Below are 24,370 nucleotides of genomic sequence, written 5' to 3' on the forward strand. Positions count from 1 at the left end.
TCCCGCCCCCCCGAGGCTTATTTCCGGTACCCGGGAGCTCTTGCTTGGAGCGTACCATTAAGACAACTGGGGAGGGGGGGAACCGTGGAATCCTCGGATGTTCCCACTCAAAGTGGTGGTGGTCGGGGGCACAATCTCTGAACGCTAATTCGGGACCTCAGAACGAGCAGGGGAAGTGTGGCCTGGGCATAGTCACCACGATGTCTTGACTAGTTAAGGCCTTCCTGTGTACTGTTGGGGAAAGGGTCAGTGAGAGAGGAAATGCATCAAGTGATGTTGCATGGGAAGTGCCTGGAAGGCAGAGGAAGGCGTCCTACTCCTTGTGCCAGAGGAGGTGTCAGTTGCCCCAGTAAAGGAAAAATAAACGTTGTGTGCAATTCCTGTTCTGCAGGAATCAAGTCTGTAGCCATTGCAGTCTCTGGTCTCAGTGTGCCTGAGGGGAAAACAGGAAACGTTCTGTGTTTTGAATGGACTGATCCTTAGATAGTGAAGATGCAAATTAAGGAATAATTTAAATGAACCTAGATTCTTGCATTCATTGGAAGGACTGATGCTGAAGCTGAAGTTCCAATACTTTGGCCACCTGTTGCGCATACCGACTCATTGGAAAAGACCCTGATGCAGGGAAAGATTGAGGGCAAGAGAAGAAGGGGGTAACAGAGGATGAGATGGCTGGCTGGCTTCTCTGACTCAATGGACATGAGTTTGAGCAAACTCCAGAAGATATTGAAAGACAGGGAAGCCTGATGTACTGCAGTTCATGGGGTCGCAAAGAGTCTGTCGCAACTGAGCAACGGAACAAGATTCTTGCATCTTCCTACACATAGAAGAGCATTTAAGTCATTAACTTGAAATGGCTGGGTTTTTGTGTATGATCAGTTATCTTTTGATGTTCAATTTGATGGATGGATTTCCCACCCATCCACCCGCTGCAAAAAAATCTCATATATATATCCTCCCTTAAGGGCTAGGCTGTTTCCTGGGTTATCATGCTGTGTAAGGTCCCTGGATAAAACTTAACTCACTTTTAGGTTGTGTATTTTTCTTTCAGTGGACAGTCCTAAGATGTAAGTCCCATTTGGCTAGGGGGGTTATTGCATGCAAAACCTCAGCATTTAGCACAAAGCCTGAGCTACAGTCTATGAAGTCTCAAGAGTCAGACAAGACTTGCAACTAAACCACCACCACTGGCAAAGCAGTAAATATTTGTAAAACAAACAACTGACAGTAGAACAAAGAGCAATGGAGGGGAGGTTTGAGAGCCTGGGTTAGGTTGAAGGGGCAGCCTGTGCAAAGGGTCTGATGGCAACAAGAAATCAAGCCCCTGGCTGGCTCAGGTGCTTTGGATGGAGGTGGAAAAGCAGTCTTTTTCACATCAGGAGCAAGTGGGGAATGGATCAATGGGAAGGGCATTATTGTATTCACCTTGCAGAACGATATTCCTGGCAGGTGAGTGCTGCAGAGATTACTCAAAAGAGATGATGGAGGTGAGGAAGACTGAAGTCAGGATCCCCTTAGGAGGCTCTAAATTGTCCTGAACAAAGGTGGTGGTGGCCCAGGCTTGGGAAAAGGTGGGAGGTGTTGAGGAATACTCAGGCTTGAGTGACAGGGGTGGAAGTGGGTGATACTGCCAATGAACTGACACACAGGGAAGGGTGCAAGTTTGAGGGTGATGATTTGGCTTTTAGACTTGGACTTGCCAAGTGTGAGACCACGGGATGGCATTGGAAGGAATGCTAAGATCGGGGGTTATTCAGTCTGGAGACTGACTCCCAGTCCCCAGGAGCAGAATGGATCTACTTGGCCAGTTCTGGAAGAAATATAGCTGCTGGAAGAGAACGATGCCTCTCAGCTGTCTACTACTTGCTCACGACCCTTCGTAAGCACTTTATTACTTCTACCATATTCCTGGCCCAGTGTTGAGCTGTGATGTGTGGCTAAAGTGGGCTTCCCTGGTGGCTCAAATGGTTAAGAACTCACCTACAATGCAGGGACCTGGGTTTGATTCCTGGGTCAGGAAGATCCCCTGGAAAAGGGAATGGCAACCCATGCCAGTATTCTTGCCTGGAGAATCCCATGAAAAGAGGAACCTCGCAGGCTACAGTCTGTGGAGTTCCAAAGAGTCAGACACGACTGAGCAACTAAACACACAAACACATGTAGCTAAAGCACAGCAGCTGAGTTGGAAGATTATTCCTGAGGGGACTCCCTTAGCTTTCCAAGGAAGAGAATTGACCTCATGTTCTCCCCACAAAACCACCCTTCCAGGATGCTTCTGGGGAAGGGCCAGTAGCCGTGAATTTGTAGCAGCTGTGTCTGTGTAGCTCAGACAGGCTCGTTTTCAGCTTCCATTTTTGCATTCCCAGGCACACTTGCTGCATTGCCTATGTAAGGACAATGACAACTAGAGGGTCTTGCCTCCCCTTTTTGCATGAATGTATCATCTGTATTTCCTATTAGTGCTCATGGGTGTTACGTATGCAAAGGACAAGAACAGACTTAGACTCGTGACAGTATTTTCTACCCTGGTGCAAATTTCCTTACTAAGCAACAAATCTTACCCATCTGCTTCAACCGCCCAGCCTCCATACACTGGGCAGCTAGGTGTACACTGATTCTAGAAAATACAGCCAGTTAAAAACAGGTTTGCAATGTTGGGACCACATGATTTTCAGACCTGGTTCATGTTTGGGTAATAATATTATAGCTGCTGCTATTTGCAGGGCTCCAGAGAAAAAGTACAAATGGAGGCCCCCTGTCATTTCCCACTCAGTCCTGCAGTGTAAGGGCCTTCGTATATGCCTGCACATGGACACTCAGTCTGAAAACCCACACCACGTCTCTCTCTGAAAGCTGCCCTTGGCTACCCTTGACTACTTCTGGGCCCAGGGCTATACACACTAACAGGTCCACTCTGAGAAGGGTGAACTTAGGAAGAAGCTGTATAGACTGAGGAACTGAGCTTGGAGATGTTTGGGAAGGTACCCTGAGCATGGTCTAAAGGAGGGTATGTGGGCTTCAGAGGATATACCCTTCAAGTTCCTTGGACTCTTCATCATCAAAGAAGGGGGCCATCGAGGCACCACTAAGCCCAGGCACTCCAGTTGTCTGGGTTTAAGGATGACATTGCTTGAGGGAATAATCAAAGTAGCATGTAAAAAAAACCTTTTTTTTTTTAAAAAGGGGGAGCTTCTTTGGTAGCTCAGTGGTAAAGAATCCACCTGACAATGCAGGAGACATGGGTTTGATCCCTGATCCTGGAAGATCCCACATGCCACAGAGCAACTAAGCCAATGCACCAAAACATTTGGACACCCAAATGTCCACCAACAGATGAATGGATAAACAGAATGTGGTATATCCATAAGGTGAAATACTATTCAGCCATAAAAAGGGAATGAAATCCTGTCACATGCTACTACATGGATGAACCCACAGGACATGTTAAGTGAAATAAGCCAGTCACAAAAAGACAAACACTGTATGATTCCACTCATATGAGATATCTTAAGGAGACAAACTCCAAGAAAAGAGAAATTAGAATGGAAGGGGCTTCCCTGGCAGTCTGGTGGTTAGGACTCTGAGCTTCCACTGCAGGGAATTCGGGTTCAATTAGGTCCCAGTTGGGGACCTAAGATACCACATGCTGTGCAGCACACACACACAAAATAAAGTAGATGGTGGTTTCCAGGGGCTGGGGAGAGGGGGGGATTTGGGAGCTGCTGTTTAATAGGTATAGAGTTTCAGTTTTATAAGATGAAAAGTTCTGAAGATCTGTTTCTCAATAATGTGAATGTACTTAACACTACTGAAGTGTATACTTAAAAATGGCCAAGATTTGAAAAAGATATTACTATCTGGGAAGTCCACAGGATTATTAAGAAGAACCAGCTGAATTCATTCTGAAGAAATTCTGGTTTAGAAGGGCTTAAGTTCAGAGATTTAACAGCTCACTGTTTGTATTCCCAGTGTCTGGAAAGGTGGCACATAGTGGGTGCTTCAGATATTTTTTTTTTTTAATTGAATTTTTTATTAGAAAAAAATGCCCTATTTTATAGATCACCATTTATGAGAATTTGTTAAATGGGTGCAAAGTTATGAACACATCCTTAGAAAAATAGGTTTTTAAATTATTTCAATGAAATAAATTTCAAAATGAAAATTTTGACTTAGGGACTTCCCTGGTGATCTCATGCATGTGTAGTCGCTTCAGTTGTGTCCAACTCTGCAACCTCAGGGACCATAGCCAGCCAGGCTCCTCTGTCCATGGGATTTTCTCAGCAAGAATCCTTGAGTAGGTTGCCATGCTCTCCTCCAGGATATCTTTCCAATCCAGGGATTGAAACCTTGTCTCCTGAATTGCAGGCAGATTCTTTACCACTGAGCCAACAGGAAAGCCCCTCTGGGGGCCTAGTGGTTAAGAACTTGGCTCGAAATACAACAGGCACAGGTTCAATCTCCAATCAGGGAACAAAGATCCTGCAAGCCTTGCAGTGTGGCCAAAAAAAAAAAAAGAGTTACCATAAGATCCAGCAATCCCACTCCTGGGCATACATCCAGGCAAAACTATAATTTAAAATGATACATGCACCCAAATGTTCATTGCAGCACTATTTATGATAGCCAAGACATGAAAGCAATGTAAATGCCCATCAACAGATGAATGGATAAAGAAGATGTGGTACATACATATTAATACAATGGAATATTAGCCATAAATAGAATGAAATAATGCCATTTGCAGCAACATGGATGAATTGAGAGATTATCATACCAAATTAAATAGGCCAGGCAAAACCAATATCACTTATATGTGGAATCTTAAAAACAAAAGTTTCAAATGAACTTATTTACAAAACAGAGGTAGACCCACAGACATAGAAAACAAACTTACAGTTACCAAAGGGGAAAGAGGGAGGGAGGATAAATGAGGGGTTGGGGATTAACATATACACACTACTGCACATAAAATAAATAATCACCAAGGACCCACTGTATAGCACAGGGAATATACTCAACATTTTGTAATAACCTATAAAGGAAAATAATTTGGAAAAGAATGTATATATATATATATATATATATATATATATATAGGCTTCCCTGGTGGCTCAGTGGTAAAGAATCCACCTGCCAACACAGGAGACACAAGTTCAATCCTTGGGTTGGGAAGATCCGTTGAAGAAGGAAGTGCAACCCACTCCAGTGTTCTTGCCTAGGAAATCCCATGGACTGGGCTACAGTCCATGGGGTCACAAAAGAGTTGGACATGACTTAGCGACTAAACAACTATATATATATATATATATATATATATGAATCACTTTGCTTTACACCTGAAACTAATACATTATAAATCAACTATTCTTCAATTTGAAAAAAAAGAAAAAGCCACTGTCACCAATCTCAAGGCTTCAACACAGCCAATCTTCCTTAATAAGTTTAACCATTTTTCTTCATGAAGATTATTTCAAAGTTTCCTATCTCCTCCTTTACTCTCAGCAGATGACCTGAACTTTATACCAAATCTTTAAACTCACAGTCATCAGCACAAATTCTTCTCTTTGGCTTCTTGTAGTGACGAGAGAGTGTTCGACCAAACTGACTGTGTCCAGGACTTCTGCTGGAGCACTGAATCCTACTCTCTCCCATCTTCTCAGCAAGAAACTCACGCACTGCCACTTCCCCTTCTCTGAACATGGTCACTGTTGTTGTTCAGTCGCTCGGTTGTGTCCTTCTCTTTCCCACCCCATGACTGCAGCACGCCAGGCTTCCCTGTCCTTCGCTATCTCCCAGAGCTTGCTCAAACTCATCTTTAACCTCTCCCTTTCTATGGCTTCCTTCCTATAAACACTGCCATGACAAGATATCATAGACTGGGTGGCTTAAACAAGAGACATTTTTTTCTCACAGTTCTGGAGGCTGAAAACTTGAGATCAAGGGGCTAGCATGGTCAAGTTCTGGTGAGGACCCTCTTCCTGGCTTGCAGATGGCCAATTTCTCATTGTGTGCTTGAGGCCTTTCTCCATGTATTCGCATGGAGAGAGAGAGCAGCTTGGTCTGGGTCTTCTTCCTCTTCTAAATAAAAGCATTAATCCCATGACGAGGACCCCACCAGCAAGATCTTATCTAAATCTAATCACCTGTCAGAAGATCTGCCTCTTAATACCAACACATTGAGGGTTGGACTTCAGTATAAGAACCTGGTGGGAGACACAAACATCCAGTCCATAGCAAATACTTGTGTCTTTTTCTTTAGTAGTGGGAGTTAAAACCAACCTGCCATCTGAAAGCACAAAGTGGGTTTTCCCTGTATTGTTGTGTGGCATGCGCGTTCAGTCATGTCCGACTCTTTGCGACCCCATGGACTGTACCAGGCTCCTCTGTCCATGGAATTTTCCTGGTAAGAATACTGGAGTGGGTTGCCATTTCCTACTCCAGGGGATCTTCCTGACCCAGGTATCAAACCCAAGTTGCCTGCAACTCCTGCATTGTAGGTGGATTCTTTACTGCTGAGTCGCCACATATTGTTAAACCTACTAATTTGAAAATACTCTTTGAACAACATATTGGTTGATTTTACTCTTCTACTTCTTGTAACTTTCATCTCTGGCACCTCCTTCTCCCCCACTGCCACAGGGCAGACCCTTTTTCATGGGATGAATGAGCATACCTCTTGGAAAAACTGGGGCTTTTTTTTTTAATTAAGATTTTTAAATTTATTTTTAATTGAAGTATAAATGCTTTACAGAATTGTGCTGGTTTCTGCCAAACATCAGCATTAATCAGCCATAGGTATACATATGTCCCCTCCCTCTTGAACCTCCCTTCCCATCCCACCCCTCTAGGTCTTTAGAGAGCCTGGTTTGAGTTCCCTGAGTCAAACTGCAAATACCCATTGGCTGTCTGTTTTACATATGGTAATGTATGTTTCTAAGTTACTCCCTTCATATATCCCACCCTCTCTTCTCCCCCGTGTCCATAAATCTGTTCTCTATGTCTATGTCTAAGAACAGGAGCTTTTTATTATTTATTTTTAATTATTATTATTACTTTTTTGGCTACACTATGCAGCTTGCAGGATCTTTAGTTCCCTGACCAGGGATTGAACCAGTGCCCATGGCAGTGGAAGCATGGAGTCTTAACCACCGGACCGCCAGGGAATTCTGTGGAGATTTATAGAGCACAAGGTGACTGCCAGTCCTTGCGGGTCAGCCCACACTAGTTGAGGGACTCTTATTACCACTGTGTAATTTTAAGGAAGGTGTAGAATGTCCCTCAACCTGGGTTTTCCCACTTCTCAAAGCTGGGGGGTTGAGGCTTGGGCACTCGCTGGGGTCCTCCTTGGCCCAGGGGAATTAGTACTGACCAAGAGAGAATGGCAATGACCAGACTCTTGTGCCTGGAAGCTGCTCCCCAGAAGAGGAGACCACATCACCTTCCCCAGGAGCTGGGGGCATGTGTGACTTTCCTGGGCCGTCACTCTCACTTCTGGAGAAGAGGGCAGGCTTATGCAATGAATAATGAGAGGGCTTTAGAGGAACCAGGACTCGACTCTTTTCCAGCTGTGTGGCTTTGGGCAGGTCCCCTCGCCTCTTGGGACTCTGAGTTCCCTGTTCTGTGAAAAGGGGGGATTCACTCTCTACTTCACATCGGAAAGGACTAGATCAGGTAATGCTGGCAAGGCCCCTGCTGCGGTACAGAATGGGGGCATGGTGAAGGCAAGGCCCTCCCTCTGTGCCTCTAGCCTGGCAGAGAGCGCCGAGGAGCCCATGGGGTCTGCCAGTGCGGCCTGCACAGGGCAGCGTCTCCACGCACACAGCGGCACCATTGTTCCAGCCAGAGAGGCTGGGCGTGAACGTGACTCTTGGGAGGGGGGAAGGGCAGGGCAGAGGCACAGAAGGGCTGTGAGCAGAATGCCACAGAAGGCTCTGCTCCTTACACAGGGTCTTGTGGCCTGTCAGCATCCTGAAAATCCCCACTCCGGTCAGGGCTGTGCCATCAACTTGAAAGTGTTCTTGGTAGAAAGGAATATTCCTCATGATGGAGTCCATTACCCAGTTTGTTTGTTTTTTAAGTAATTTGTATTATTATTTTTGGATGTTCCATGTGGCATGCAGGATCTTAGTTTCCCCAACCAGGGCTCAAAACCATGTCCGCTACAGTGGAAGCATGGAGTCTGAACCACTAGATTGCCAGGGAAGTTCCCATCATCCAATTCTGACAAAGCCTTTTCTGAGGTCTCTGGGCTTCCCAGGGGGTTCAGTGGTAAAGAATCTGCCTGCCAGTGCAAGAGACTCAGGTTCGATACCCCGGTAGGAAAGAGCCCCTGGAGAAGGAAATGGCAATCCACTCCAGGATTCTTGCCTGAAAAATTCCATGGACAGAAGAGCCTGGTGGACTACAGTCCATGGGGTCGTAGAGTCGGACATGAACTGAGCACGCATGCACGCTTCTGGGGTCTCTATGTTTCCTTCCCACAGAGCAGCTTAAACTCTCACCACTGCCTCCTTCCGTTATTGCCCTCACACTTTGTGAAGTACCTGGAGAAAAAAAAAAAAAATCCAAGGACACATCTCTATTAGTTTGCTAAAGCTGGCGTAACAAAGTACTATAGACTGAGTGGCTTAAACAACAGAAATTCATTTTCTCACAATTCTGAAGGCTAGAAGTTTAAGGTCAAGGTGTCAGCAGGGCTGGTTTCTTTTTTTCTTTTTTTTGGTCCTGCCACATGCTGCTTGTGGGATCTTAGTTCCTTGACCAGAAATGGAACCCGGGCCCTCACAGTGAAAGTGCAGAGTCCTAACCACTGGACCGCCAGAGAGTCCCCAGGGCTAGTTTCTTCTGAGATTCCTCTCCTTGACTCGTAGATGGCGCCTTCTTCCTGGGTCTTCATGCCGTCTTCCCTCTGTGTGTGTCGGCGTCCACATTCCCTCTTCTTATAAGGACACCAGTGATTTGGATTAGGGCCCACCGTGATGACCTCAGTTTTCCTTAATTAGCTCTTGTATCTCCAAATACAGTCCTGTTCTGAGATCCTGGGGAATAGGACTTCCTCTAATGATCCCCACTTCTCTGAGGAGGAAACTGAGTCACTGAGCAGTGAAGTCACTTCTTGAAGCTAGAACACGCTGGGTGCAGGGGCGGGTGGGCAGTCTGGTTCCTAAGCAGGCTCTTATCACTGCACACCACTGCCTAGAAGTGGGTCAGCCTGGTCTTGTCCTTTCCCCACGCAGCCTTAACCAGTTACCTTCCCCAACGGGCCCTGCTCCCTGCCCTACCATGCCAGGCCCTGCTGGGCTCAGGGAGAGGGTGACCAACCCAGATTCTCCGCCGCTGCCATTTCATCAACGATCACATTTCAATTTTCCCTCCGTCTCCAGCATGTCTTACCCTAGGGAGTGCTTTCTCAGACCCCCTCTGCGATGAGAGAGGGGAAGGGGAGGAGAGAATGGGACTGACCCAGATCCCACCCCCGTGGCCCGGCTTCCACATGGCTGAGCAGGAGCTCCGGAGCAGCCGCACACAAAGGAGGGCTTTGAGGGAGCTCCAGCCAGGCCCGAGCTGCGCCCCTCTCCCCCTTGGCGCGTCACTTGCCCCAGCCTGGGCCTCCCTGGGAGCCTGATTTAAACGGAAACTGGGGGCCCTGAGAAGTTCCTTGTGACCCAGTAATCCCAGCCTGCTGACTGGACCACGCCCCCAGCAGAGGCAACCTCCAGGCTCCCGGAGGACACAGGCTCCAGGTGTCCCAAGAGGAGCTGCTAACTTGGCAGGTAAGTCAGTAGCAGGGGCCTGGCTGGGCCAGGAAGCTCAGGATTAGGGTGAGCAGTTTGTGGTGGGGAGACCACATTCCAGGCTGCCCCCAAAACCTGGCCATTCTTCAGGTTGAGTCCGACCAACCTGATGGCAGATTTAGCAAATAAAAATATAGGATATCCAGTTAAATGCAAATTTCAGATGAACCACAAATACATTTTTAGTGTGTTTGTGTTCTCAGTCTTTGTAACCCCGTGGACTGTAGTCCGCCAGGCTCCTCTATCCATGGAATTTTTCAGACAAGAATACTGAAGTGGGTTGCCATTTCCTACTCCAGGAGACCTTTCCAACCCAGGGATTGAACCAGAGTCTCTTGCATCTCATACATTGGCAGGTGAATTCTTTACCACTGTGCCACCTGGGAAGCCCTTTTTAGTATAAGTATGTCCCAAATATTGTATGGCACATACTTAAACACTTCAAAACTTTTTGTTTATCTGAAATTCATGTGTAATTGGACATTCTATATTTTATCTGGCAACCCTAGCTGGCAAGGAATAACTTTGACATGAGTGAGGGGTGGGTATTTTCTCCATGTATACAACTCATAAATCAATAGTTTAAAATCACAGTTAGTAGTTTGGACATATTTTATTTTTAATTTTTTGGCCATGCACAGCATGTCAGATCTTAGTTCCCCAACCAGAGATCAAACCCACATCCCCTGCATTGGCAGTGCAGAGTCTTAATCACTGGACCATCAGAGAAGTCCCCTGGGCATATTTTATTTTATTTTTTTTTAAACTTTTTATTTTGTATTGGGGCATAGCCAACTAACAATGTCGTGATAGTTTCAGTTGAACAGCAAGGAACTCAGCTATACATGTACTTGTATCCATTCTCCCTCCAATTCCCCTCCCATCCCTGGGCATATGTTAAAAAGAGTTGCTGTACTGACTTTAACCCTTCATTTCTAAGACCCTTGATCTTGTGATGATCTGCTTAACTCTCTGGGGGTGTCTAGCTACTGTCTCTCCTGTCGGAGCCTCTCGCTTGGGGAGTTCTATTAGCCTTGCTATTTTTGTTCCAGCAAAACTGAAGTGAGAGCACTGTCGCATTTCAGTCTATCTTATATATCTTCCTGCATACTTGGAAGTCTATCTCTCAGAAAGTTGACTTCGATTTTATTCCTGTTGGTGGATTACAGCCCCCCAGAACTTCCCTGTCCTCCTGGGGCTGCGGAATGGGACAGGAGATGGAAGATCCTCAGATACTCCCTGGAATCCTCTAAGCCTCTCTCTACAAGCTGGGGCAATGATCAGGATGGTGGTGCTAAGAAAGAGAAGGGGAACTATGTTTCAGAGCAAAACACTGTGCTAGGTACCCTAGAGAACTTATATGATCTTCATTACAACTCTATTTGGTAGGTGTGGCTATTATCCCCAATTTGCAGATGAGAAAACTGAGGCTCTGAAAGGTTTTATTTATCACCTGGGTGATAAATAACAAAGGCTGATTCAAACCTGGGTCTCTCTAACTCAAAAGTGTGGTTTTCTGTGACACCTGCTGTCCTAAGAGTTTGCCTGGAGATGTCTTGGCTCTAGGTGTCAAAAAAAAGTCTTGGTGTCAGGCAGACATAGGTTCAAGTGCCACCTCTGCCACTAATCAACAGTGAACAGGCGACAGAACTGACCGACAGGAACCTTATCAGAGGCAGGAGTGGCGTGGTGACGGGCCTGGGGATGTTTAGGTAGGAGAGGGAAAATGTGAAAATAGAAGAATTGTCTCCAAAAATAATCAGTGCGATGTCAACGTGGGCAAAGGATGAAATTTGTTCTGCTGGCCTCCCACTGCTTCTGTGTACATTATTTAATAAAATCTTCATAACCTTCCACCTCCCTTTTATAGGGGACAACCCAGATTCAGGTTAGATCACATCACTTGCAAGTGGGAGAGACAGAATTTGAACCCAGATCTGACTTCTGCCACAACAGGCTGCCTCTTGGTGCTGACGGAAAGTCACAACTTGGTCTTGAGTCCTGATCCTTGGCTATTTCTGGCTGTGTGACCTTGGACAAGTCACCTACTCTCCTGGGCCTGTTCCCTCTTATGTAAAATGGGTATAATAATGCTGGCTCCCAGACAATGGATTTGCAAAGTGCATCACAAGGCCCTGAACATGCACCCAGTTATGGTTACATAACTAGCCATCATCCCTCCGGAGAGTGAATTCACTGGAATGGGGCCATCCACGAGGCTGGGGAGTTTCTCAGGTGCCCCTTGGGACTGGAAAAAGAGGGACACAAATGGGAAGAGGGATTGCCTCATCCCTCAGTGACCATGTAACCGAGAATGGAAGCCTGTTCTAGTTTCTCCCTGGCTGGGCCATCTCATTTTAAGAACTGAAGTTCGAGGTATATTTGTGTGTGCTCCTTCTTAGAGGGGTGTTCCCCAAAGCGTAGCGCAAAAACCACCTTATTCAGGGCCTCTGGGGTGCTGCTTTATTTTCTTTGACTGCGTCACATGGCAGGTGGGATCTTAGTTTCCCAACCAAGGATTGAACCCGGGTCCCCTGAACTGGAGGCACGGAGTCTTAACCACTGGATCATGAGGGAAGTCCCTGGGGTGCTGCTTTAAAATACAGATGTCTGGTCTGCTTTAAAATACAGAGTCAGGCACAGGGCCAAGGCATCTGTATTCTTAGCAAATGCCTCATGTTGCTCTGATGCACTCAAAAGTCTGAGATTCATTGTTCTGAGACAATAACAGAAGAACTTCTCCATGCCTCCCCTAGGAAGGAAGCTGCCTGCCTTGAGAGGCCAGGACGGACAAAGTGGGATCCTTCTTTGTCTTCAGCTCTCCCAGTCTTCCAGAGACAGCATGTCGGAGGGGGTGAGTACCCCCGTGCCCTGGGGCTCCCCACTGTCCACCTTCCCTCCTTCCTTTTCTTCCTCCCTGTTTCTCCATTGTCTGCTCTCCTCAGGGTTATGGGCATTCACCCTTCAAACCTCTCGGGAGTCCCTGACCCCACCCATGGGGAGGAAGTTCAACAGTGACCTTGGGCAAAAGCACTAGCTTGGGGTATGAGCAGACCCGTTTGGCTGGCTTGCTCAGGCTGATGGGGGCCTTTTCCTGGCTTCTCCTTCCTCAGGCGGGCACATTCCGCATGGTCCCTGAGGAGGAACGGGAGCTCCGTGCCCAGCTGGAGAGGCTTACAACCAAAGACCATGGACCTGTCTTTGGCCCGTGCAGCCAGCTGCCCCGCCACACCTTGCAGAAGGTGAGGTGGCCCGGGGGTGTGTGAAGGGACAGGTAGGGAGGCAACAAGGGGGAATATATTTATTTATTTATTTATTTGGCTGTGCTGGGTCTTAGTTGCAGCATGTGGGATCTTTAGTTGTGGTATGCAGGAGCTGTTAGTCACGGTATGTGAGATCTAGTGCCCTGAGCAGGGATCGAACCTGGGTTCCCCTCACTGGGAGCACAGAGTCTCAGCAACTGGACCATCATGGTAGTCCCAACATAAGGGAATACTGATAACATCCTCTCTCCTGTAGAAGGGGTCCAGTACCAGCCCTCTGGGTCACTCTGGACCTAAAGGACTGGCTTGTTCTAGGGGCTATTCTGAAAGTCAGGGCCATGGTAGCAACTGGGTCGACCAGATGTCCAGGCCACCCTATTCTAAGATTATGGCATCAACAGGGTTCCCTGAAACCAAGGCTGGGACCTAGGGCTTCTGGACTAGGGATCATCCTAGACTCAGATGTGAGGAACCCTGATTTGCAATGGTCTTAGAGAGGACAGGTACAGCTGCTGCCCCCAGCTGAATAGGAAAGGGCCCGAGGCCTAATATCACATCCACTTCCAACTTGCTGTGTGATCTTGAGCAAACCGCTTTCCCTCTTCGGGTCCTGTCTTCCATGCCTACAAAAGAAGGTTGTCGGACAAGCTCAGAGAGAGTCCAAGTGTGGCAGAGCTGGCCTGGGGTTGAGCTGGCCCTGGGCTCCTGGCTTCCATCTCTGCTCCCTGGGCACCTCAAGGGAAAGCTGCTCCGAGCTCCCCCAGACCTGCCTTCACCCCTCATGCCAGCCAAGGAAAGAACCGCCCCTGGAATGCTGAGGATTTCTCCAGGCTCATCCAAGGGGAGGAATGTGAGGGAGAGGGCAGGCTGCCACCTGACTGGTATCTTTAATTTTTTTTTTAAATTAATGGTATCTTTAATTTTGAGAAAATCAGAAATGAACCTGGGAAGCAGCAGAGTGAAGCAATTAACAGTTCTGTCTGATCAGGAGTTTCAGCTTCACCTCTTTCTATCTGGGTGACCTTGGGTAAGACTATCTCGACCTCTATGAGCCTCAGTCTGCTCACCCTGAGAAATGGGGGATAAGAATAAACCTTCCTGTGATGGACTGTGGCCAAGATTTTAAAACATCATGTATTGGATTTCCCTGGTGGTCCAGGGGCTAAGACTCTGCCCTCCCACTGCAAGGGACCTGGGTTCCATTCCTGGTTAGGGAACTGGGATTTCACATACCCCAACTAGGAGTTCGACGGTGTGTGTGAGTCTCTCAGTCGTGTCCGACTCTTTGCAACCCCATGGCTCCTGAGGGCTGCAACCAAGACCCAGAGCAGACAAATCAATATTTTTTTTTTTTTTAACGTATCTACAGGACTTAGCAGTGTGCTAATTCAGGGCTCCAGTAAGCATAGGTTGTTGTGGTTAGAAACATTTAACCCTTTGGCCGTCTCCTGCAAACAAACCCAGAATGAGCAGTTTGCCCTAATTTTCTCCAAATATAACGGGCAGTCTGAGCTGCTGCCAGCGCTGATGCGGTGCCCTCTGCCCGTCCGCCGGTCTGGCCCCGGGAGAAGCCTCCCGCACCTCACCTACCTGACTTCGTGCCCGCACCCCGCTCCTGCTCCAGGCCAAGGACGAGCTGAACGAGAAGGAGGAGACCCGGGAGGAGGCGGTGCGGGAGCTGCAGGAGCTGGTGCAGGCGGAGGCGGCCTCCGGGCAGGAGCTGGCCGTGGCTGTGGCGGAGAGGGTGCAGGGAAAAGACAGCGCCTTCTTCCTGCGCTTCATCCGCGCGCGCAAGTTCCACGTGGGGCGTGCCTACGAGCTGCTCAGAGGTGAGGCCCCAGGAAGGTTGCAGGGGTTGGGAGTGAGAGGGGAGGGTCATGAGGATGGTGTGGACCCTCATCCAGGCACTGAGGAGACTGCCCACTCCACCTCCCTCCCATGCTCTGTCCAGTGACTATCTGAACCTCCTTCTCATCTTTAAAATGGGTGTGTGAACTGAATAGTCTCTGAGATCCTTTTCAGTTCTGACAATGAGTGAGTCTGGCAGGACCAGATTCCTGGAGATCCGGCGCCTCTTTCCACTCTCAGTGAGCAGAACTTAGCCACCCAAACTGGGAGCCCAAGATGCCAGAGCTCCCTCTCCAAACCCTGCTCCCTCCTCGCTCCCACCGGCCCCTCCCAGGCTTTGGCTCTGGAGCTGCTGCTTGGAAGGTGGGTATGAGCCTGATTCCTTGGGAGTACCCAAACCTCACAAAGAGTGGAATTGGAGATGGTGCCTGCCCTGGGAGTAAGCCCAGAGGACAGAACCTCCCCCGCCACGCCCATTGGATGAAGACCAGTGTCCTAAGGGAATCAAGTCTTTGGTGCTGTTGGAAGGAACCGTGTCTGAGCAGGCGCTCAGCAACCTAATGATTCTCCTTCTTCTTAAAAAACATTTTTTTTTTCATCACTCTGTTTTTTTTTTTTGGGGGGGGGTGCTGTGGGACCTTAGTTCCCCCACCAGATATCCACCAGCACACCCCTCCAGTGGGAGCCTAGAATCTTAACCACTGGACTGCCAGGGAAGTCCTTCTCCTAACTCCTTCCTTCCTTCTACAAATGTTAATTCACTGTTGCTCTGTGTCAAGGGCTGTTTCAGGCCAAAGGATGCAGCCGAGAACAAAATAGACAAGAACTGCCTGCCCTCGTGGCCCTGATAGTCTAATGGTAGAAATAATAGACCAGACAATTAAAAATATACAGAGAAAAACAAAAGAGGTGGATATAAAGGACTGAGGGGTTGAAGTTTTAGGTAAAATGGTTAGGAAGGCTCTAGTTTGCAAAGGAAACTTTTAAAGAAAAACTAAAAAGAAGTGAGATGCCTGAGGAAAGAGCAATAAGGCAGAGGGTATAGCAAGGACAAAAACTGGGTGGTGGGAACGTGCCTGGGGTGTTGGAGGAACAGCAAGGAGGTCAGTGGCTTTCCTTTGGCAAATGTCTCCCAAACTCCTCCTCCGAGCCTGGCACCTCCAGGGTCTGGTGGAGGAGACAACCGCAGAGAAGAAGGGACCCAATCAGGATGGCTCAGGATGGGGTTGGTGGGTAGTGGAAGTCCCACTGAAATTAGAAGGGACCTCTGTGTCCTGCCTGGGGTTTGGATTTTATCTGGGGATCATTTCCCCACCCCTGCTCAGCTAACCCTGTGTCCAACTGAAACACCCGTGCTTCTACTCTTGGGAAAGAGAAAAATAACCAGTAATAGCTGTCCTCAGATTTAGGATTACACTTCATTTTTGTACAGTTTACTGATGGCATTCATATCTGGAAAAAATCCATGCATTTTTTTTCCGCTTTTTATTTTGTATTAGGATGTAGCCAATTAACAGCGTTGTGATAGTTTCAGGTGGACAGCAGAGTGACTCAGCCATCCTTCCCCCCCGAACTCCTCTCCCATCCAGGCTGCCACGCAATGTTGAGCACAGTTCCCTGTGCTTGACCGGCGCGTACCTGGAATCTTGTTTGATTACCACAGCAACTTGGCAAGATAGGCCAGTATTATCCTTCTATCTTTTGGAGGGGAAACTCGGGGCACAGAAAGGTTGAGTACCCTGCCGGGTTATACACAGCATGTAGATGAGGAGCCAGGCAGGAGCCCGGGTCTCTGCATGCCCACCCGTGCCACCCCGGGAGGGGCTGGCTCCCTGAGGGGCCCCCTCTGCTCCCCCTCTGCCAGGCTACGTGAACTTCCGGCTGCAGTACCCAGAGCTCTTCGACAGCCTGTCCCTGGAGGCCGTCCGCTGCACCGTCGAGGCTGGCTACCCTGGTGTCCTTTCCACTCGGGACAAGTATGGCCGAGTAGTCATGCTCTTCAATATTGAGAACTGGGACTCTGAAGAAATCACCTTTGATGAGGTCAGTGGGGGCTCACCTGGTTCCCCGCCATTGCCTGGGCTGGGTTCCCTTCTCCAGATCTGGTCTCCACTGGAACCTCATTCCTGGCTCCCCGGGAGGCAAGGTTTGTGAGGGAATGTCTGGGAACTCATGGCACCAAGCCCTTTCTGAGCAGGAAGTGAAGTCCTTGCATGTGCCGTGGCAGCTGGAAAACCCAGCAGCTTTGCAGGCAGGGCCCGCTGGCCAGTACACGGCTGTCCCCTGGTATCCCTGCCGAGTGGGAGTGACTGTTGTGGGCCATGAGCTGGGATCAACCCTGCCAAATGCTGAAAGCTGAGAGCAGCACAGAGAAAGGGGCTTAGTGGACTGTGGACTGGGAGAGATTCTGGAAAGCATGGGTTCCAATCTATTAAGCAGCCTGTGTTCTTTGCGTTTGAGTATGTGTGTGATTTCACTTGTCAAGCCCTTAAGAGAGCTATTGTAGTGGTCGATGTAGGGTTCATCTTGGCAGAACGTTGGCATGTGCCACCAAGCCTTAAAGAAAATGTACAAACTTTTTTTAGAAAACGCTATCTAGTTATTGCAACAACATATATTTAAAAGTTCATCTTTCCCCCCAATGACTTGAGATGCCATCTTTATCATATTCTGCATCTTCACAGGTACGTGGATCTATTTCTGGACTTTCTACTCTGTGCCATCAGTCTGTCTTTTCATGCTCCAGAACCACACTGTTTTAATTATAGACAGAATCAGTTCCGTTCAGTTCAGTCACTCAGTCGTGTTTGACTCTTTGTGACCCCATGGACTAAAGCACTCCAGGCCTCCCTGCCCATCACCAACTCCTGGAATTTACTCAAACTCTTGTCCATTGAGTTGGTGATGCCATCCAACCATCTCATCCTTTGTCATCCCCTTCTCCTCTTGCCTTCAATCTTTCCCAGCATCAGGGTCTTTTCAAATGAGTCAGTTCTTCACATCAGGTGGCCAAAGTATTGGAGCTTCAGCTTCAGCCTCAGTCCTTCCAATGAATATTCAGGACTGATTTCTTTTAGGATGGACTGGTTGATCTCCTTGCAGTCCAAGGGACTCTCAAGAGTCTTCTCCAACACCACAGCTCAAATGCATCGATTCTTCAGCGCTCAGCTTTCTTTCTAGCCCAACTCTCACATCCATACATGACTACTGGAAAAACCATAGCCTGGACTAGATGGACCTTTGTTGGCAAAGTAATGTCTCTGCTTTTTAATATGCTGTCTAGGTTGGTCATAACTTTTCTTCCAAGGAGTAAGCGTCTTTTAATTTCATGGCTGCAGTCACCATCTGCAGTGATTTGAAGCCCCCCAAAATAAAGTCTGTCACTGTTTCCACTGTTTCCCCATCTCTTTGCCATGAAGTGATGGGACCAGATGCCATGATCTTAGTTTTTTGAATGTTGAGTTTTAAGCCAGCTTTTTCACTCTCCTCTTTCACTTTCATCAAGAGGCTCTTTAGTTCTTCGCTTTCTGCCATAAGGGTGGTGTCATCTGCATTTCTGAGGTTATTGCTATTTCTTCCCAGCCGTCTTGATTCCAGCTTGTGCTTCATCCAGCCCAGCGTTTCTCATGATGTACTCTGCACATAAGTTAAATAAGCAGGGTGACAATATACAGCCTTGATGTACTCCTTTCCCAATATGGAACCAGTTTGTTGTTCCATGTCCAGTATAGAATGTTTACTATGTGTTGGAATTAGTTCTGTCCTTAATGCTCCTCTTTTTCAGGGCTTTTCTAGCTATTCTTGCATGTTTACCCTCCCTAAAACAATTAGAATTAACTTGTTTAGCCCTAGGAGAAAAAATCTAGAAGATTTTTATTGACGTAACATTAATGTAAATAACAAACAAGGAGAATCAGTATCAGTATGAATGCAACATCCATGGCCAGTGGTACCATTCACAAAAAAGGGATGCCTTCCCTTTTATTAATACATTTTGAGCTTCCAGAAGTTTTTCAAAGTTTTAATCCTTATGCACATTTGTCATTAAAGTATTTATTTTTTTTGCTATTAGTGGAACTTTCCCTGCCATTATATCTCCTAATTGGTTATTTTTTGCATCTATGAAGATTATTGTTTTTGTTTCCTAGTTTCATACCCTAGTGTTTTTACTGAATTTTCCTGTTATTTATGTTACTCATATAACTGACTCAGATTTCCTAAGAATGCTATCATAATACCTGTAATTAGAGGAAATATTTTCTTTTCCTTTTCTAGTTCTTATGCCCCTGATTAAAACAAAAACAAAACCAACCAACAGCAACAAAAAAAAAAAACCTCAAATGCATTGGTCAGTACTTCTGTGCTGGGGAAAGTGAGCATGCTTATCTTGTTCCTGATCCTATTAGGAATGCCTGTAGTGTCTGCTACTGAATAAGATATTGGCTTTAGGACTGAAGCATACGTATATCTGCTAAGGAAGACTTAAAATATTTTTTTTCTGATTACATAAGTGATACCACTCATTTTAGAAAATACAAAAAAAAAAAAAAATCACAAATTTAAAATCATCCAGAATTCTACCATCCAGAGATTTCTACTACTGACATTCTTCCAAGTCTATTTTTTCAAGAAACCTAGAAACATACATGCATGCAAATGCATACAGACATACACATTTTTTCTTATAAACATGATTATACTCGACAATAATATACCATGAATGGATATCTTTCTGTATCATTAGTCTTATATATCACTGTCCCAAAATACCCCATGGTGTGAATATACCATAATTTCACCAGTCCCTTATTGCTGGACATTTAGGTTGTTCCACTATTATAATGGTATAAGGATAGACACTCTGGCATCTAACCGTGGATATGACACTGAGGATTATTTGATTATTTTCTTGGGATACATTCAGAAAGGTGGGCTGTTCCAGCCCCGAGCCTGTGACAAATTACCTCTAATTTGCTAACTGGTATAGCCCTTCCCTTAAGACCTTTCTTAAAATTTTCCTTCTTTCTTCTGGCTGTGCTGGCTCTTCATCGCTATGCAGGCTTTTCTCTAGTCGTGGTGAGCGGGGGCTACTCTCCAGTTGCCGTGTGCAGGCGTCTCATTGCGCCTGCTGTGGCTTCTCTCGTTGCGGAGCACAGGCTCTAGGCGCACGGGCTTCAGTAGCTGTGGCCCCCGGGCCCTAGAGCTCAGACTTAGTAGTTATGGCACAAGGGCTTAGTTGCTTTGTGGCCAGTGGGATCTTCCCAGACCAGGGGTCAAGCCCGAGTCTCCTGCATTGGCAGGTGGATTCTTTACCACTGAACCACTAGGGAAGCCCTCCTCTTAGGACCTTGAGTCTTAGCTGTCCTTATGGGTTGGATCTTACAGCCCATTCACTTTGTGCCCAAGATCTTGCAGGCATACTGCTTCATCCTGGAGAAGCTACTGGAGAATGAGGAGACTCAAATTAATGGCTTTTGCATCATCGAGAACTTCAAGGGCTTCACCATGCAGCAGGCTTCTGGACTTCGGCCTTCCGATCTCAGAAAGATGGTGGACATGCTCCAGGTGAGGCCTCAGAACTCTGTCCTGCAGGAGCCTGTCATGGGTGGGGAGACTGAGGCAGGGCCTGGTTTTCTGGTTTAATAATGCTGGCAGGGGCCTGAGAAGGCAACTACCTAGTGCCCAAAAGAGCAGTGACAATCACAACCCCAACCACAAACACTTCATGTGATCCACACTTTGCCACGTATTCACATTCATCAGTTCATTTACTCTTTAAAAACATTCTCTTCTGCTTCACTGCTTCATTTTACAAACCTGGAAACCTAGGCTCAGAGATTTGAGTGACTTCTCAAGGTCACACAGCTATCAAGGGGCAGAGGTGGGACTTGAACTACACCTTCTGACCTGGAATCCCATTCTCTGTCCCGTTTTGTCAGGCTATCTCCCTCTGCATGTGAATTTATCCTGAGAAAGAGATATCACTAAGGCCTCATGACAACTCACTCCTATATACTGATGTATCTGAAGTCCTTTCTTAGAATGAAAACAGTGACAGACTTAATTTTCTTGGGCTCCAAAATTGCTGCAGATAGTGATTGCAGTCATGAAATTAAAAGACACTTACTCCTTGGAAGAAAAGCTATGACAAACCTAGACAACATATTTAAAAGCAGAGACATTACTTTGCTGACAAAGGTCCATCTAGTCAAAGCTATGGTTTTTCCAGTAGTCATGTATGGATGTGAGAGTTGGACCATAAAGAAAGCTGAGCATCGAAGAATTGATGCATTTGAGCTGTGGTGCTGAAGAAGACTCTTGAGAGTCCCTTGGACTGCAAGGAGATCCAACCAGTCCATCCTAAAAGAAATCAGTCCTGAATATTCATTGGAAGGACTGAGGCTGAAGCTGAAGCTCCAATACTTTGGCCACCTGATGTGAAGAACTGACTCATTTGAAAAGACCCTGATGCTGGGAAAGATTGAAGGCAAGAGGAGAAGGGGATGACAGAGGATGAGATGTTTGGATGGCATCACTGACTTGATGGACATGAGTTTGAGCAAGCTCTGGGAGTTGGTGATAGACAGGGAAGCCTGGCATACTCCAGTCCATGGGGTCGCAAAGAGTTGGACACGACTGAGCGACTGAACTGAACTGAGTCTAATCTTAAATCTGCTTTGCCTTGGAAAGGAGAGATGGGAAGTGAGGGTCATGGGAGGGGATGGAGGACAATTGTTGTTCAGTCACTAAGTCGTATCCCACTCTTTGAGACCCCATGGACTGCAGCTCTCCAGGCCTCCCTGTCCCTCACCATCTCCCTGAGATTGCCTAAACTCATGTCCATCGAGTTGGTGATGCCATCCAGCCATCTCATCCTCTGTCGTTCCCTTCTCCTCCTGCCTTCAATCTTACCCAGCAGCCGGGTCTTTTCCAATGAGTCAGCTCTGTGCATCAAGACAATAATGCATGGCAATAGTGTCCCTCTGGTCTATCACAGTTTGTAGTCTACTCAGCAGGCAAGTGGATTTGAAAAAACTCGGTCACCTAAAAGCCAAGCAAGGCTACCTTTCCATTTCCACTCCACTAAATGGCAGGGACTTGTGCATTAGCAGGAAGAGGGTTGGGCTGCCTCTGGGTTATCCTTCCTTTAGTTTGGAGCTTTGACGAAGCCAGGGCTCCCCAGGTACTGGCCTGGGGATGGAACCTGCAGTGGGCTATCTCCGGGGCAACTGTGCGATGACAGCACTGTCCTCATGTCGTGGGGAGAGGCAGTGTAGTGGGAGAGTGAGTGGGAACCTTTGAGGTCACGTGGCCATGTGGTGGGATGTTGTCTGTCCCTGCAGGATTCCTTCCCAGCTCGGTTCAAAGCCATCCACTTCATCTACCAGCCGTGGTACTTCACCACCACCTACAACGTGGTCAAGCCCTTCTTGAAGAGCAAATTGCTCCAGAGGGTGAGTGCGTGGCTGCACAGGGAAGGTGCCCACTGGTCGTCTGGTGTGTGGGTGAGTGAGTGAATGGGCTTGTAGCAGGAAAGGGTTCAGGAGACAAGAGGGATGAGGGTGGAGGAGGAGGGGACCCGACCTGAGCCCCCCTTGGGCTCTGTACCAAGATTTGGAACCAAGTGGATCCCATGGGCAGCACAGCAAAGAGGACTTCTGAGAAGGACATCACCAGGCAGAGATGGCATGTGTGCCTGTTCCTCTTCTCCCCCAACCTCATCCTTAGGGTACCTCCTTGCTCAGACCCATCTCCTCTTCTTCCTTGCAGGTCTTTGTCCATGGAGAAGACCTCTCCAGCTTCTACCAAGAGTTTGACGAGGACATCCTGCCCTCCGACTTCGGGGGTACACTGCCCAAGTATGATGGCAAAGCCGTTGCTGAGCAGCTCTTTGGTCCTCGGGACCAAACTGAGAACACAGCCTTCTGAGAACATCTCCTGCCATCTGACCTGTAGTTAGCATTCCTGGGCCTCTTCTCCTCAGCTGCCCTGGACCCAGAAGGCTCTGAAAAAGGGCTTCCTGGGGTGACTGTGGTGCCCCCGAACCTCCCTAAGCTTGGGCGAACTCAGATGTCATTCTCCTCCCAAGCTAGGGGCCAATAAAAAAAGCAGGGGAATTTCCTGAACGTGAAAAAGTGAGGATAGTTATATTTCTACTGCCTCTGAAGCTTTAGGACACAAACTTGGTATGGGGTTGAGTTTCAAAGATTCTAATCAAGCTTCTGAATGATTTTATTTGTAATAGAGTTTTACTGTTTAGGATCTGTGAAAATAGGCAAGGAGTCTGGTTTTAAAGTTCTCTTCCTCCCTAAAAATACAAAAAATAAAAGATAAAAGAGGAGTAAAGTAAAAGTGTTAGTTGCTCAGCCCAAGAGGGGAGGGATATGAGTCCAAAGGATCTGGCAAATATAGTGACCTTAGTGGCTGGTAGGCAGGTGAAAGGTTTTCCATGTTGAATTCTGGGGTGGAAGCAGCCTTGACGTGGCTCCATTTTGGGGTGGTCTGGTCCTCCTCCTCTGATGTATGCAGGAGCTTGGACTTCCTCCAAGGGTGGCAGTTGTGTCCCCCTCCTTCTTTCTGTCTGTGGAGTCCCTCCACCGAAGCTGTCTCCTCCAGACCCCTTGCCTCCACAGATGGTTTTACTTAGATTTACAGATGGTATCTTCTCTGAGCACTCTACCAGTCCTCAAGTTATATGGTGAAAGCTCTTCTTTGTCTGCAGCCTCACCCTATAGCAGTGAGCTTCTACTTTCAAGCTCTGCATATTTAGACAAATATAAATGCTTTTCTTTCTGTGGGGTTGGCTTTCCTCAAAGCGTCTGGTGATTTTTGAGTGTGTGCTGGGCATGTTGCTCCCTCTTGGGGAAGGCCTGGCTTCTTCTGGGCATGGGGCTCAGAGGCACTGACTGATTCTTCTCCCAAGGTCCTGCACTGACTTTCCCACTCAGACAGATACTTGTTCCTGTTATCCGGCTTGTGATGATGGGTGAGGGTCGACTGGCCTGGCTGTTCTCACTGAGGTACCCCAGCCATCATCCCAAGACTTCCCTGCTCTTGCCTCCTCCTGAGCATGAAAGCACCCTTGGTGTTGTGCCCACCATTTGGTTCAGGACCCTCAACTCTTTCCTGGGCTGTGGGTTCAATCCAGTGCCCTCTGCTTTCACGCCTTTGGAAATTTCTCTGAACCCACTGAATTCTCTTTCTTGTTTTCCAGTGTGGCTATGTATATGTACATATATATGTGACTGTGCATATATATGCATTCATTTCTTGTATCTTTTCTTTCATTTCTAGGGTTTGTAGTGTATGCTCATCACCCAAGTGACTTTCCTCCTTTATGACTTTCACAGTCAACAATCTCTATTTTCTTAAATGATATACAGACAATCTCAGAGCTGGAGGAAGAATCACGGCAAACTATTATGGGTGGCTGACCAGTGAAGACGCTTCCCTGGGGGCTCAGCG

General features: G+C 47.3%; 1 protein-coding gene across 1 annotated transcript; it reads left to right on the forward strand.

The window, feature by feature from the left end:
* The first annotated feature begins 9,511 nt into the window (after nt 1–9,511).
* RLBP1 (retinaldehyde binding protein 1) lies at nt 9,512–23,720 on the forward strand. The gene is made up of 8 exons (XM_020909373.2): nt 9,512–9,773; nt 12,551–12,648; nt 12,908–13,036; nt 14,682–14,886; nt 16,770–16,948; nt 20,312–20,470; nt 22,249–22,359; nt 22,676–23,720. The coding sequence occupies exons 2-8, from the start codon at nt 12,637–12,639 to the stop codon at nt 22,832–22,834; spliced, it is 954 nt and encodes a 317-aa protein (XP_020765032.1). The 5' UTR covers nt 9,512–9,773; nt 12,551–12,636; the 3' UTR covers nt 22,835–23,720.
* The last annotated feature ends 650 nt before the right edge of the window (nt 23,721–24,370 follow it).

This window comes from Odocoileus virginianus, chromosome 16 (assembly GCF_023699985.2).
Source record: "Odocoileus virginianus isolate 20LAN1187 ecotype Illinois chromosome 16, Ovbor_1.2, whole genome shotgun sequence".
Classification (NCBI taxonomy): domain Eukaryota; kingdom Metazoa; phylum Chordata; class Mammalia; order Artiodactyla; family Cervidae; genus Odocoileus; species Odocoileus virginianus.